This window comes from Apaloderma vittatum, unplaced genomic scaffold, assembly GCF_000703405.1.
Source record: "Apaloderma vittatum isolate BGI_N311 unplaced genomic scaffold, ASM70340v1 scaffold15140, whole genome shotgun sequence".
NCBI lineage: Eukaryota > Metazoa > Chordata > Aves > Trogoniformes > Trogonidae > Apaloderma > Apaloderma vittatum.
Genome location: NW_009696318.1, coordinates 1843 through 17353, shown reverse-complemented (window position 1 = coordinate 17353; position 15511 = coordinate 1843). Strand labels below are relative to the sequence as shown.

Below are 15511 nucleotides of genomic sequence, written 5' to 3'. Positions count from 1 at the left end.
TTCTAGTGCCGTAGAAGTTACTCTCAGCTGTCCTGACCAACCGGAAACTGGCTGCTGGCAGAAAAGGAGTACGCTAGCAGATCAACACAAGGTGAAGAAGGCTGGAGTTTTTTTCAGCTGTGTGATATCTAAAAGCCTTGCCGTAAGGAGTAAATTCTTAGCAGGCTAAGTCATGTAACTTTTCAAAGGCATGTAGGAACCACAGTAAAAATTCAGACAGGGATATGAAAAAATTTTTTAATGAAGCATAAATGTTAAAGCATAACTGTACACTTTTGTTAACTTCAAAATGTCATAAAAATATTTTTTAAAAATGTAGTATTCAATAATTGCACAGAATTATATAAAAACTTTACACGATGTATTTACATTTTGACTCACAGTAAAGAGTATTCTTAACTCTGCCCTCACTATTTCACTTGACCAACGGTCTCTGTACTAATGTAGAAATCAGTTTGCCGACCTGAATACAGCAATCCATCCAGCAAAACAGGTTTCAAAGTAATCCATCGAAAGAGCTAAAGAATGAGAAAAGAAAATTAAAAAAGTGTTCTGGTTGAGAGACCAGCCACTCATTTTTGTCACTCTGTGGATAATCCAATCTGAACCATACCTGGAGCAACCTGGAGAGAACAAAGAAATATTTATTTAAAATGCATATTGCATATTTTCAGTTTTCAGGCATATACTCACAGAACATTAAAAAAAGAAAAAGATGAGATCTGTATGTTAAGTCCAGAAATAAAAGTTGGACACTATCAATTCACATATTATAAAATAATACTGGTTCACATTTATTCATCTTCTTATATAGTCGGTTTTTTGGTCCATGTCTGAATCTGATGACTCACTTTCATCAGAAGAACGAGAAGAACTTTGCCATTCAGGAGAGCCCTTACGACAGTGTGGTTTCTGCAAGCTTTCTGCGTCATCCAGGACTTTTGTTTCAAAAGCACGAGTACATTGCCAGTCAACCACATGTTCTTGGGGAGAAAGAAGAGCTGCAGAACTATCCACGTCCCCTTCAGAGGTTCCCAACAGCACAGTTTTTAAGTTAATGGTAAAGCAGGCATTGTTCCTTTGCTTAGAAGAATAGTTAGAGTTTACCTCAGAGAAGGGATTAAGTAATTTGCAACTTGAGTCCTTGTCTTCTTCAATGTCCATCTCATGCTCTTCAAAATCTGGATCAGCATCTGGATTTTCACTTGCCTGGCTGCTGCTGTCGTCACACGTACTATTTGCAGCACACTGCACACAGACATTTGGCGCGTCAGAAGAATCAGGTGCTCTACTTATGACACCACGCCTTGTATAGTCATGATTACTTATGGCATCGCTGTCGCTGTCATCACTGTCATCTTCATCACTGACACCATGACTGGATTCATTTGCCCTTTTTTTAACCTCTTTGTAAATGATCTCTACAGAGACTATGTCTTCAGGTTCGTATGTCCAAGGTGAATAGGCTAATATTCTGATGAATGCCTAGAAGAGCAAAGAAAATTTAAAAAATCAGCCAAATTTGCACACACACACAGAAAAAACAGGAAAAAAACCCCACAACAAAAACCAATCATAAGGATGTCAAACTGCACATTTTTAACTTTTTCTGTAGAGTTCAGGACATCTAGGACTGTTCCCTCTTCTCTGTTCCTGTAAATATGACAGCCTTCACTACAAAACAAGGCACATAACATTGGGCAGCCTCAAAGAAACGACACCAGTGCCAAGCAGTGCCAGCTATGAAATGTTTTAATTCTAATTTTTGAGATATTTTTCTAAGACTAAAAGCTCATTTTAGAAATACCTCTTAAACCTGAGTCATGTTTGGCAGTGTTAGGGATATGAAGGTAATGACACAGCAAAGGACAGAAACGTGAGGAAAAAAAGTCTTAGAGAAATTTGATACCAACATGCTCTGTATGTGTTTTGTAGAAAATGAAAAATGTTTTTGATGAAAAACCCCACAGAATTAAATGTAAAAGAAGTCAGAGACTATTAAAAAAAAAAAAAGCAAGCAAGTAAAGATGGATGGGAAAAAGTCCCAGAAATCTTGTTATTTTTGCTTGAAATTTAGTGGAGGTTCAGTCCCTTCTATTAAAATAAAAAATTAGCTGACTTGGCACTGGCTTTCTCAAGCACTAAAACATGACACTTGATCACATGAAAGGTCAGATTATTTTATTAGAGTGATGTATTACCATTACCTTTCTTCCTTAAGTGCTCTTCCTTAAAAATGGGCTTTTTCTGCCAATCACTATACGTGACTACCGAAAATATTTTAGCATTTGGAAGGTGATATAGGTACTGTTTGCCTTGTGTACATGCCCATCCTCCTCTCTGCTCTCACCTTCAGTACATGTTCTTCAAGAGCTATATTGTGTCTTCTCCTTAGCTTTTTGGTTTAATCCAGCTCCAATATTCAGGTAGACTGTGACAGCCTGATCCAGGAGTTAGTTTCTACGATACTGTGCCAGGTCTAGATTCTGGCAGAGATAACTTGCATGTAAATACCCATTTTTTCTTACTAAGTGTTCCACTTAGTAAGAAAGAGCAATAAATCATTACTGAGATTGGAGAAGGCAGACAGACATCAGACTACCTGGAGAAGTGATCCTGAGCTTGCTAGTAACAGCTCTGGAACTAACACCTAGGATACTTTTCTGGCAGGGACATGTTTTCACATAACTGCATCTCAATCTTCGGCATGTGATACCTGTGAAACTGCAAAGTCGGGGATGTGCAATGTGTATCTGATTTCAGTAAAGAGGACTTTTCCTTCAACTGAGAAGTTGCTGTTGATGCTACAAAGCAGAGTCAGATCTCCTGAGGAACATCATGCTGTTAAGACTGCTTTTTCAGTGCAGTGTCTTATCTCTACCAAGGTCTTTGTTTCCTTGTTGCAGTGGATTAAAAGTACATTCTTATTTGTTGTGTGAGAGATCACTTCCAATAACCATCCTGATCTTGCTCTTATCAGAGCTTTTACTTTTAGCACTTCTCACATGCTGTCCTTGACTCCTTTTGTGGACAATAAGCACGAAGCACAGCTTCACTACAGTGACTCTACTTCTCCAGATGTGTCTAAATAACTAGCCCATCTTTTGGGGATGAGACCAAAACTCCTGACTGTAGGTAATTTTTATGCATCACTGCAGGAACAATATGCTGTGCTGGTTTTAGTGGGATATGGCTTATTTTCTTCATAGCAGCCAGTATGGTGCCATGTTTTGGGTTTGTGCGGGCAACAGTGTTGGTAACACAGGGATATTTTAGCTGTCGCTGAGCAGTGCTTACACAGAGTCAAGACCTTCTCTGCTCCTCTCCCCATCAGTGAGTGGGCTGGGGGTGGGCAAGAAATTGGGAGGAGACACAGCTGGGACAGCTGACCCCAACTGACCCAAGGGATGTCCCAGGCCACTTGGTGTCACGCTCAGAATGTAAACCTGGGGGAAGAAGGAGGACGGGGGACATTCAGAGCGACAGCATTTTGTCTTCCCCAATCACTGTTATGTGTGATGGAGCCCTGCTCTCCTGGAGATGGCTGAACACCTGCCGGCCCATGGGAAGTGGTGGGTGAGTTCCTTGTTTTGTGTTGCCTGCGTGCCTGCCTTTTGCTTTACCTACCGAACTGTTTTTGTCTCAACACATGACTTCTCTCACTTTTGTCTTTCAGATCCTTTCCTCCATCCCACTGGGGGAGAGTGAGCCCCCCACAGGGGGCTGTGAGGGGCTTAGTTGCCAGCTGAGGTTGGGCCATGACATATGCTCATGCCCAGCTGGGTCTCAAAGCTACCTGTTGTCTTTTCAGCTTGCTTTTCCATGGAAATATGGTAAAGAAAAGACGTTGAAGGCAGGTTTAAAACATTTTCTTTCAGTTGTAAAAACTCTCAAAAGGCCTATAAACTTCAGTAAACACCCTTAAATCTTCAGGCAACACCCTGAATTTTGGTGTAATAAACGGAAAAACATAATTAGAGTATTTAGTTTTGTTCTTAGAGAGGACTACACTGCTGCAAGCTGAAATAATGGAGGCAAAATGTGTCAGAAACTGCTTTGCTAAGGAGCAATGAATACATACTGCTGCTGAATGTTTTCAGAGCACCCTTCCTGGTCCTCTCCCTACACACCTGGAGTAGGTTTTTTGTTTTGAAGTTATTGCCCTGGCTCAAATAGTACAAGAAATTTGCCTGCTGCAGGAAGGATTTACATATAGGGTAATTTTGAAAGGGCAAGGGGTTAATTGTCTTATACTGAGTGCCCTGCTGTAGGATCTAGGCTGCTTCTGCGTAACATAAAGAGTTATTTTCAAATTAATTTGGGGCTAGGGTATGTGTCTTCCCTTCATTACTGTTTAACTGCTCTGACTTCATAACAGCCCAGGCTGGAAGGGACCTCAAAAGATCATCTGGCCCAACCTTTCACAGGAGAGGGAACTTGGATGACATTATCTAGCACCCTGTCCAATCATATATTGAAAACCTCCAGTGATGGGGATTCTGCTACATCCTTGAGGAGGCTGTTCCAGTGATTGATTGTTCTCATTGTAAAAAAATTCTTTCTTATATCAAGACAAAACCTTTCATGGTGCAAGTTGTACCCACTGCCCCTTGTCTTGAGTGCCTCTGTCCTGTTTGTAGCTGCTCTTTAAGTACTGGAATACTGTAATGAGGTACCCACTGAGTTCTCTCTTCTCCAGGGAGAAAAAAATCCTAACTGTTTCAGTCTTTCCTCACGGGGCAGGTTCTCTAGCCCTTTGCTCATCTTTGTGGCCCTGCTCTGGACTCTCTCCAGCCTCTGCACCTTTCTTGCACTGTGAGGATCAGAACTGGACACAATAATCCAGGTGTAGCCTGATAAGCACTGAGTAGGTGGGATGATCACATCTCTATCTCTGTTAGTAACCTCTCACAGAAGTAGCAAGAAATGATTTTGAAAAAGATTGAATATTTGTTCCGCAGAACACACAAGATTTAGCAGCCTGTGGACTATCTTTGACATAGGTAAGCTGCAAATTAAGACACTGTATGTACTTACATAACTTGTACCTAATGCACAGATTAGAAATTTCAGATGGTAAACTTCCTCCTCCCAACCAGGAAAGTTAAAGATGAGAATTATTACATACCAAGGTATGCGGAAGTGATTTATTTTGAAGAATATAACCTCCTGCATGCATACACTTCAGCGCACCAGCTAATATCAGTGAAAAACATACAGTAATGGCGATTGCAACTGTATGATAATCTGCAAGTGAAAAAATCCAAACAAATGAACATGAATGAATGAAGTTTCCAACATCCACACACGATATTTCACACTCAGAACAGCTTTTTAGAATCACAGAATATTTTAGGTTAGAAGGGATGTCTGGAGGTCATCTGGTCCAAAGTAAAAACAAGACCAAATCTCAAATACATTAATGAATTATTAAAAAAAAAAATTACACCATCTTTGATAACTATTTATGTAGTTATTGCAGATTTGTGTGGATTAACAATAGATTTGTATGCTCAAAGTGGATAGGGTTTTATATTTTACTTATAAATCACTACAATGTTTATCATTTGGAAGGTACTTTCTCTCTTACCTTTTTAAGAATTAATTGACTTGTAAATCTTCCCACGTAAAAAGAAAACACTTGCACATAATCAAGTCAGACAATCCACTCCTGTACCACAGCACAGTTACCTTGTTCAGCTACAGAGTCCGCAGTTACACATCTCCAGGCTGATGGGATGGAATTTCTGTTTAGAGATGCAATGACTGTAACAGACACACAGTAGTTTCTACCTGGATACAATTCTTCAATGACAGTACTAAAAACTTCCTCAGTGGTTTTCTCACGTGGTCTCTGCCATGAAAAGACAATGTTTTAAGTTACCTATTTGCCTAAAAAGAGATCCCCAGCTGCTGATAAAACATTATCGCTATTTCAGAGAAATGCAGAAGCATGTGACACTACAAAAACTGACACAGTAACTCAGCAGCTCACCTAGCCAATTGCTTCATCTCTAGCTCTAGCTGATGTCAAGATGCCAACTTTACACCTGTTGTGAAATATTGTATTATCAAAGATAAACTGCCTTCTGTTTCCAACTGTTGGTCACTGTATGTCCCACTGAAGTAGCCTCATATACATTCTACAGATTTGAAACTGCAAATGATGTTGTGATTCAGAAATCAGGTGAAAAATATCCATAGCAGGCAAACTGTGGTCCTTCCTCTGTGACTCATGGTAGAATGCATTAGAGAGAATAAATTCCCAACAGATACCTTTCTGACCTGCTGTTCAAAACTTCTACACTCTGGTTAGGCAACTTGTTCCAATTCCAGTGCTTTGTCAACCCAGGTATTCATGTCTCTTGATGTTTAACCTAAAGTCTACACAACTGCCAATTTCACTTCACTGTTTTTGGTCACAGTGAATGGTTTACTTCCCCCTTTTCTGTAGCAAATGTTTACATACTCGGAGACTCTGACCTCTAAGTGTGCTTTGCTTGCTTACGCTAAAAGGTCCCCTATTATTCCAGCATTTCCTCACAGGTCATTTGTTAGGATCCCCCACAGTCCTCAGTGCTCCTTTTTGGATCTTGCTCAGCTGGTCCATGCCTTTTTTGAATCCCAGACTGGTACAGGTCAGGTGGGCTTTACAAGCACTGAGTATGTAAAAATATGATTTTTCTATGTCTCAGCAACAGATAAATCATGTTTAACTTGTAATACTATAGAATACTCCCATCCTTTCTGGCAAAACAGCTGCCTGTGTAGTGTTACCACCCTGCTTATTATGCAGACAATTATTCTTAAGTGTTACGCTTTGCATTGGTCCTTATTGAATTATCTCCTATTATTTTACAATTATTTCTCCATTTCGTGAAGATCGTTTTAAGTTCTAATCATGCCTATCTACCTCTCTATTTCAGCATACAAAACACATTAATTAAATAGTACCAGACCCAGAATAGGTCATTCCAATTTGACAGAAAACTTCTGAACTGCTTTTCTGATGCAGCTGTGCATACACCTACTGGAGTTTCCACTAAACCGTCTTCCCTTCATCTTCCCAGAGAATGATCACTTGAACCAGTGTCCTGCGCGTTATTCCAGTTAAGGATACAGGACAGCGACCAGTCCTTTTCTAGGTCTGCTACTCTGCAGTAAAGGGAAGCTAAGATTATGTTGGCCACCCTCTTTCTTTTTTCCTAAGTATCTTGTACTAACATATTTGTTTCTGTGAATCTGCTAACCATTACAGCCATTTTATGCTTTGTGTATTCATCCCCTAAAGCATAAATAGAACAGAAAGTTCTTTACCTTGTGCTCTCCATTGAATGTTTTCAGTGTTATAACATACTCGAGCTCCTTATATATATCAATTAAGGACAGCAGCTTTTTATCTTTTCTGAAGTGAGAGGTTGGTAGCTTTATGGTGACATTTACACAGTTTAGACAGGAACTGATATTAACTTCTGGTGGTCCCAGGAATGCTATTGAAAAAAAGAGAAAAAATGAATCATGGAAAAAAATCCACACTGTGTATTCAGTAACACTCCTATTTTGGTGATGGCTAAAGAGCTGACTAATCAGATTCCAGAGTACATCACTGTTGTAAATCCACAAGGCCTTGCAACATTTAAGTTCCACAGTCAATTCGCCTCTTTCCCCCATGACTACATTTAAAAAACAGAACGCAGCGGAGAGGAGGGAAGAAGCAGAAATATGACAGAGGCTCTGCTTCAACTCCACAGAGATGTTAGCTTTTTCTCTATGTGAGAGGAAAGCTGGTTACTTTCTTGCTCATCATCTTCTAGTCACTCTCTGGCAGGAATCTTTGTAGAAATTCAGTGGTGTGTAGTCCTGCATATATTCATACTGGTTACAAGGAAAGCTGCAAGGTGTAAACTTGACTGAGCTCCAAAGAATAAACACTCTACTGACAGTAGGATAGAGGAGCTAATGAAACATAACTACACTGCTGTGAGACTTCTGTGGAGATCAAAGTAATTGCTCACATTCAGGTCCTGAAAATGTGTTTGAAAAGCCATGCACACTAATTGTATCCTCTCTCCAAAACTACACATCCATCAGAGAACCCTCCATAGTGAATCAAGCCTCGGATCTTCTTTCCTCCAACACAGGAGGAAAAGTCTTGAGAACAAACTATCGCCATGATCCTCCATTTCTGCATAGCACATTGTGGGGGAAAAAAATCCATGAAAGTCTGCATTTCACTTTTATCTCTTCCATAAGCATGTACATTTTGTTAAAGGTGGAAACTGGTTTGCCAACCTCTGCAAAATTAAAAGAAGCAATACACATTTGATAACTACTTCTGTTCCTGCAACAGGGTAGAAAGAAAAAAAAAGTTTAATAATTAGAAGAAATGTGAGCTTTCACCTACTTTTAAACAGGAAAGCATGTCCTGGTCAAACGGTTGCACAGTTACTCCTTTATCATCTTTTGGTTTAAGTTACAAATAAGCACTAGCTTAAGTCTGGTTATAGTCAAATGTGGTTGTTCTCTTCGCTCTTTGTATGAAGCCTTACTGTCTTTGCTAGAATCTATCTGTCGACAGGGCTGAGATTCCACCTTAGGTATCTGGAGGTAGGTATCAATTATATCTAATAGCTATTGATTCTTTCCTATTCAGAATATTGAGTCTTTCCTATTGAGCCACTATAAATTGATAAAAGGCTACAGGGTTCATCTAAGTCCTTTGCCCTGGAAAACATGACTTCACTCAATTGCTTGTGGGTTGTACAAAAAAACCTACTAGCAAAACATGCAATTTCAGTTCACAAGTTGCCAGTGATGGACAGTCAGTCAGAGCACCTGACGGTTTGTTCCAGTGGTCAATTCAAAACATGCCTCTTGTTCCTAGCTAGAATTTAACAAGCTTCCACCTCCAGTCAGGACACACTGGTAAACTTTTGTTTACAAGACTGAAAAAACCTGCCATCATATTAAGTCATGTTCAATGCATGTTCTGATCCCTCTCTTTATTAAAATAAGTGCTGCAAGACTGAAGGCCTCCAGGTCAGAGAGATGTTCTGAAATCCCTCTGTTATCCTTGTGGCTACTCTTCCCATACCCTCCAATTTTTCATCATTTCTGAGACCATAAGTAAACACAGCAGCAGCTATCTCAGAGCTGAATTCAGAGGTAATGTGGCCTGTTTCTCCTCCACAGTCTTTCAATTGTTCCTCATACTCTGACTCTGTTGCTTCAAAACTGAATATTAAGCACAACTAAGGGTGAAGTCACCTCTAGCATTAGAAGATGTCACAGCTAATAAGCATCTTCTTTCAGCAAGGAAAGGGAAAAGAGCAGGCTGATGAACAAACAAGTAAATTCCTTTCCCTGTACCTAGTGGAGACATGGTATTTCTTTAATTCTTAACACTGACTACTTGAAGACATAAAAACAATGTTAGCTTTTTTAAGTTACATATCTTGTGCAATTACAGATTTTTATTTTGTGCTTGTTAATGCTTCATAAAATGCTATTACCTCTATATTTACATATTTTTTTCAAAACCAGAACCTCATCTGTTTATCAGAACTACTGTAGTCACTAATTTAAAAAAGCTATTTATATATTCTGTCTTGTACCTGATACGTGGTAGATTATACAAAATTCATATTCTGTTAAGACAAAGGAATAAGCTACTGACCAAGTTAGTTTGCAGGGTCCTACTCTAAAGCTAGCAGAATATCTTTTACACATCAGCTATGAATAAAAACTACTAAAATGAGCAAATGCAGACAGAGAACTTACTGTCAGTCTCTGGTGCAAAATGAAGTACAGAAGAATTGAATACTTCAGTTCCTATGAAGCTCTGAACAAAAGTAGAATACTCGGTGGAAATCGTTTTAAAATCATCTGTGAGATTACAGAAGAGTTGTGTAATATTTGAACATTGTTTAGCAGTCATCCAGTTGCTGTAAATCAAAACAAATTAAAAAAAGATAAAAACAATCTATCTGGATACTGTGACACAAGAAAGCATTCGTGGGGGGGAGGGAAGCACTTCAGAGTGGAAAAACAGACAAACAAACAAGAAAAAGCCTTAGTATTTTAAGTCAATAAACATTGAAAGTAAAATTTGTGTCTTATTTTGTAAGACTTGCCTCCAGTCATGGTACAGCACACGATAGTATGTTGGCACGGCTGGATCACTTTTTGCCTGCCAGGACAAAATGTGCTGAAAATTGTGAGATTCCATTTGTAGGTTGTGAGGTGGCCCTCCTGGAAATCTCTCTGGAAAAAATAAGACAAAATCCACCAACGTGAATGTCAAACAAATGTGAGATTGCAACAATTCTAATAAATAAACCAAATCAGGAGCAGCCGAATATACGTCCCAAAATAAAGCAAACATAGAAGAGAGTTCAGTACAACAGAAATAACAATGCAAAGGACTGTCCTGCTGTATTATATTTCTGTTACGTTCTTCCTTCAAAAAGCATTAAGTTTTAAAATGATGCTTGGGGAGGATATGCAAGTTTTTTGAACTGTGTTAGGAAAAGCATTCGAAAGACAATAAAAACTCTTACCAGGCAAACTCCAACAAGCTGTAGACAGAACACTGATGTACACTGGAAAATGAAAGTATGTATTAATGCATTTGCATGTCTACAATATCAGATTATGAGGTTACTATGTTAGAAAAAAGTTTGTTACAGTGAGTGTGTTGAAACACTGGAACAGGTTACCCAGAGAGGTGGTGGAGGCCCCATCCCTGGGCACATTCAAAGTCAGCTTGATGGGGCTCAGAGCAACCTGGTCCAGTTAAAGCTCTCCCTGTTCCCTGCAGGGAGGTTGGACTAGATGACCATTAAAGGTCCCTTCCAGCCCAACACATTCTATGATTCTATGGTATTAATTTGCAACAATTGGAGACTATATTCAGTATTCCCTCGGTGGAACTGTTTCTTTCTTTCACATCTTCCTACTACTTTTCTCTATCCCTTTCTCTCCTTTCTTGGAGTATGAAATGAAGGTCCTCTTCCAACCTCTGTCATTGATTTGAAGCTCCTAGGAGCTAATTTTTGATAACTACACTGTGGTTCAGCCTTATGGCGATCCCAGTCAGATGAAGTCCAAGACTCAGTATGAATAAAAATACTTAAGACCTTGTTATCAAAGACAGTCTTTAAGAAGATTCTGACTACATTTCAGGTAGCTCGCTCTGTCTATTTAACATCATTTTAAGCCACGACAAGAATCTTAAAATAGGGCTGGGAAAAGATACTAACTACTACTGCATGAAGAATATTACTAACCATCTTCACAGATGTCCTTCTTTGCTAAATGTGTGGACTCCTCAAAGCTGTAGTTTAACAACTTTATTATATTACTGTCTTCAGTCAGCTAACGTCTGTAACTTCCTGCTTAAGGTTGTACTTCACAAATCCCTCTCTTTTGTGGCCTGTTTCTGTAGCATTCCCCTGTGGATGTTGTAACTCTACAACATTCTATGCCTGTGGAAGAAAAGGGGAAAAAAAACCACCAAGAGATGCTGCAACACTTCTGTCACAAGGTGTGGTTAAGGGCACATTCAGCCTGTAAGTCAGAGTGACTTCTTGAACACAGCCTTCTTAGAGATCCTGACACTCTAGAGGTCCCCACATCTTCTTGTACAATCTCTGTAAGAGACTGTTTATTCATTCAAGTTCTCACCGTATCTAGAATTCTCTTCCTTGACCAACACAGTTTTGCATCATTTATAGTACGCTCCTGAAATTAGTATTCTGACCCAGCTTCTTGCTGCTTTCTCAGTGCAACAAATACAAGCTTTCTGTCCTCATTTTTAAGGTATTTTGTGGCCTAGCCTTCTACTGATAAGATGCTGATTCCTATACTCAGTTGGCCAAAGAAGTTAAGAGTTTAATTTCAAACATGCATGTTTTTTCTCATGCTTTAGACCAACTCCAGGAAATATCTGCAAAATTATTTCATTATTTTCCCTAAAACTCTTCTCCGTGGACTCTCTTTTGTCTTGACACCTAAACTCTCTATCAAAAAATATGACAATACCCAAAACACTGCTGGCCTGCTACCTCTGTTAAACTGTGTTGATTAATACTGCTTTAATAAGCTCTTTTATTCTCCTCATCTCACTTGAAACGGTAACTTCTGTAGCATAAGGAATGTCTCCAACTACATTCGTTTGGTAACTAACACAGTAGCAACTCTGGCCTGCAACCAAGGTTCTCAGGTGCTACACTATGACAAATAATACAACTGAACTACCTGACGCATTGACAAGATGTGCCACAGTATGACTGTGAAAAGAGAAAAGAAATCTGGGACATATCTTAAAAAAAACACCACAAAAAGTCTTTATGGAGATCTACACATAATGGATGGGACAGGACTATCACAGAACAGTTGAGGTTGGAAGGGACCTCCAGAGGTCATCTGGTCCACCCCCTGACTATGACAAACATAGTACTAGAACATATATTCCTGGTAAAATAGAGGGAATTCAGAAGAGTAGTGGCTCAGTGGAAACTTTTCTGTCTGTGGGCCTCGCGGCCTTGAAGTAAAGGCTGTCAAGCAGCTGGCCAGTGATCTGCGAGGACCGAAGGATGTGGAAAATCACCAAGGCCATGTTGATGTGGAAGGAGAAGTTCCGAAAATAACGCATGACTTCTGATGTGCCGCCAAGAGGACCTTGGAGACTGTATGGGACCTTGGGGACTGTTTGGGTGGCTTGTTATCGGGATAACAAGGATTAATGGAGGATGTGAAAGATAGCCAAAAGAGACGCTGCTTCCAGTGAAAGCTTCTGTAAATACGCAGATATATCAATAAGAGGTCAAAAGTACCGGATAATTACTGATAGCTTGCAGCTGCGAAATATTAAAGAAAAGTATAAAAGGCAACATGTAACTCAAATAAAGTGGATGATTGTAGCATTCATATTGAGTGTATTGCAGTCTCCCTTCTTCACCGCCAACATCTGTCCCAGACACACTGCGAGAACTTCCTAATGGATTAATGCAGTTATTTTATGATCCTTGTGTACTTTTGCAGAGTACTGGAAGAGGAAGAGAAAAGTTTCCTACTCAGTTAAAGAGATACCTGTGCAGAATCTTTATGGTTGCAGGAATATGCCTGAAAATTCGCCCTTTAATTAGCAGTGGGCACACACAAATACACTTGGGCATCTAAGTTTGTTGAAATCATTTGGCATGGATACTTAACCATTTATCTAAGTCTCACAAATATTAAATTATGCTCCCAGCATCCCTTCTGAAATTAGATGCAAAGACATAAAGCAGATCACTTCAGTTGCACATGCAGTAAATTTATATTTCCACAAGACAGTAACAGATCATTTACCTAGAAAATACATCCAGTGGGTACGAATAGTGACGCTTTAACAGTTATTATTCTTTACCCTGTTTGTAGCAGGAATTCTCCCAAAAGGCAGTTCTTCCAAAAGGCACACAGCTTCTAGCACATTAAGGCTATGCTCATTACAGAAACAGTGTCCATACATAGACTCTAGTTACAACAACCTTCCTTGGAGCAAGCCCTTCAGAGTAGGTTAGACTCTTACATAAGACACACAGACAAGAAAAAAAAATACAAGCCAGACCAAATAACTAGGAAATTAAAACTGAGGAAATGAATATGGTCTGTAGACTGAATGGGGAGTCTTCCTTACTATCTTATTCTTTTTACAGAATTAAATGATCCTATCAAAATAATTTCTCACTACAACTACAGCTCAGGCAACAGACTATGTTTGTTGTGCCTGTTAAACCAGAAGCTAAGGAGTCCTGAAAAAAATTAGACCAAGAGATTAAAACAATACATCCAACTAATAATTCATTGAACAGAGAGGTAGAATGTAGTATGCTCTTTCAAAGCATTTAGTTCGTAGGGGAAAATCATGGTTTCATCTGTAGAATGGAGTATGTAGAATATAAGGCACTACATCACAGAATGTTAAGGGTTAGAAGGGTTGTCTGAAGGCCATCTACTCCAACACTCTGACAGAGCAGGATCACCTAGAGTAGATCACACAGGAACATGTGCAGGTGGGTTTTGAAAGTCTCCAGAGAAGGAGACTCCACAACCTCTCTGGACAGCCTGTGCCAGGGCTCCGTCACCCTCACAGTAAAGAGAAATTTCCTTGTGTTTAGGTCGAACGTCCTGTTTTCCCGTTTGTGACCACTGCCCCTTGTCCTGTCACTGGCCACCACTGAGGAGCGTCTGGCTCCATTCTCTGGATACCCACTCAAATCCTGATTCTGTGCACTATTCCACAGAGAGCTCCATACTAAGATGATGGTAACTGATTACTTCAGTAACTCAGAAGGAGTGTTAGTGAGAAATTAGCAGTACTACTTGTCTTACAATATAAAGGTACAGGCAACTTACCAAGATGATAAAAACATATTGGTCCATCCATCAGTATTTCCATAGTGATTAAAAAATATAACCTACTGATTGTAAAATAAGCATTTTGCTTCTGTACCTGGAAATACATTAAAAACAGTCACATTCAGCTAATCATCCTAGCAAATTACTTGCAAGTAAAAAAAGGTCTATGTACAAAAAAATTATTTTAACCTATTCAGTGTCTGGAGGGAGACAGATACTGAAATAGTTACTGCTGTTGAGGTTGGGTGAGGCAAGAATCCTCAGGTTAGGCAGGCAATTTTATCACAATAGCACTTTCCTTTTTTCACATGGAAAGGGCTCTTGCCATTTCAAATAAACACAGAAAGCATTATATGCTAGGAGGCCAGTTAGCTCAGTCAGTAGAGCGTAGCACTAACAACACCAAGGTCATGGGTTCGATTCCCATTGGGTCCCCATGTGTTACCTGATCTAGTCGAGAGATGGTGTCCCTGGTGGCAGGGAGGCTGGATTAAATGATCTCTAAGGTCCCTTCCAGCTTAGGTCGTTCTATGATTCTATAATTATTTGTATTACATCTGAAAACTATGCAACTCCAACTTATTAAATGCAATGAAGATAAACACTGCTTGGCTTTATCTGAAATACTACAAGAACTCATCGATCTTGCAAACAAGGAGGCTAGATCAAGAGGGAGGTTAGAATAAGCCCAATTACAAAATTGTTAATTATAAGGAAGTTATTAAGTTTATGTTAAATTTTTAAAACAAATAAGATCATAGAATCATCACAGAATGGCATCGGCTGGAAGGGACCTTAGAGATCATCTAATTCAATCTCCCTGTCATGGGCAGGGACGCCTCTCAACTAGATCAGGCCACACATGGGGACCGAACGGGAATGGAATCTGTGACCCTTAGTGTTAGCAGCATGGTGCAAGATCTATCAAAATAGTCCCTCTCCTCCATGTTACTGTTTTACTCTATTTATTATCCTCCTAGCATTAATATTCACAGGATCTGGTTTTGAATTACAGAGAAAGCACTAAGGAACAACTGTGAATCTACTGGTGGCTGGGCAAGGGTATAACTATTTCCAAAGAATCTTCTCCTCAGATTTAATACAAATA

General features: G+C 39.5%; 1 protein-coding gene across 1 annotated transcript; it reads right to left on the bottom strand.

Moving 5' to 3' along the window:
- Positions 1-798: 798 nt before the first annotated feature.
- IFNAR2 (interferon (alpha, beta and omega) receptor 2) lies at positions 799-14443 on the bottom strand. The gene is made up of 8 exons (XM_009874460.1): positions 14401-14443; positions 10560-10601; positions 10134-10263; positions 9781-9944; positions 7318-7490; positions 5692-5854; positions 5129-5247; positions 799-1485 (listed from the first exon to the last, which is right to left on the bottom strand). The coding sequence occupies exons 1-8, from the start codon at positions 14441-14443 to the stop codon at positions 799-801; spliced, it is 1521 nt and encodes a 506-aa protein (XP_009872762.1).
- Between the last annotated feature and the right edge of the window lie 1068 nt (positions 14444-15511).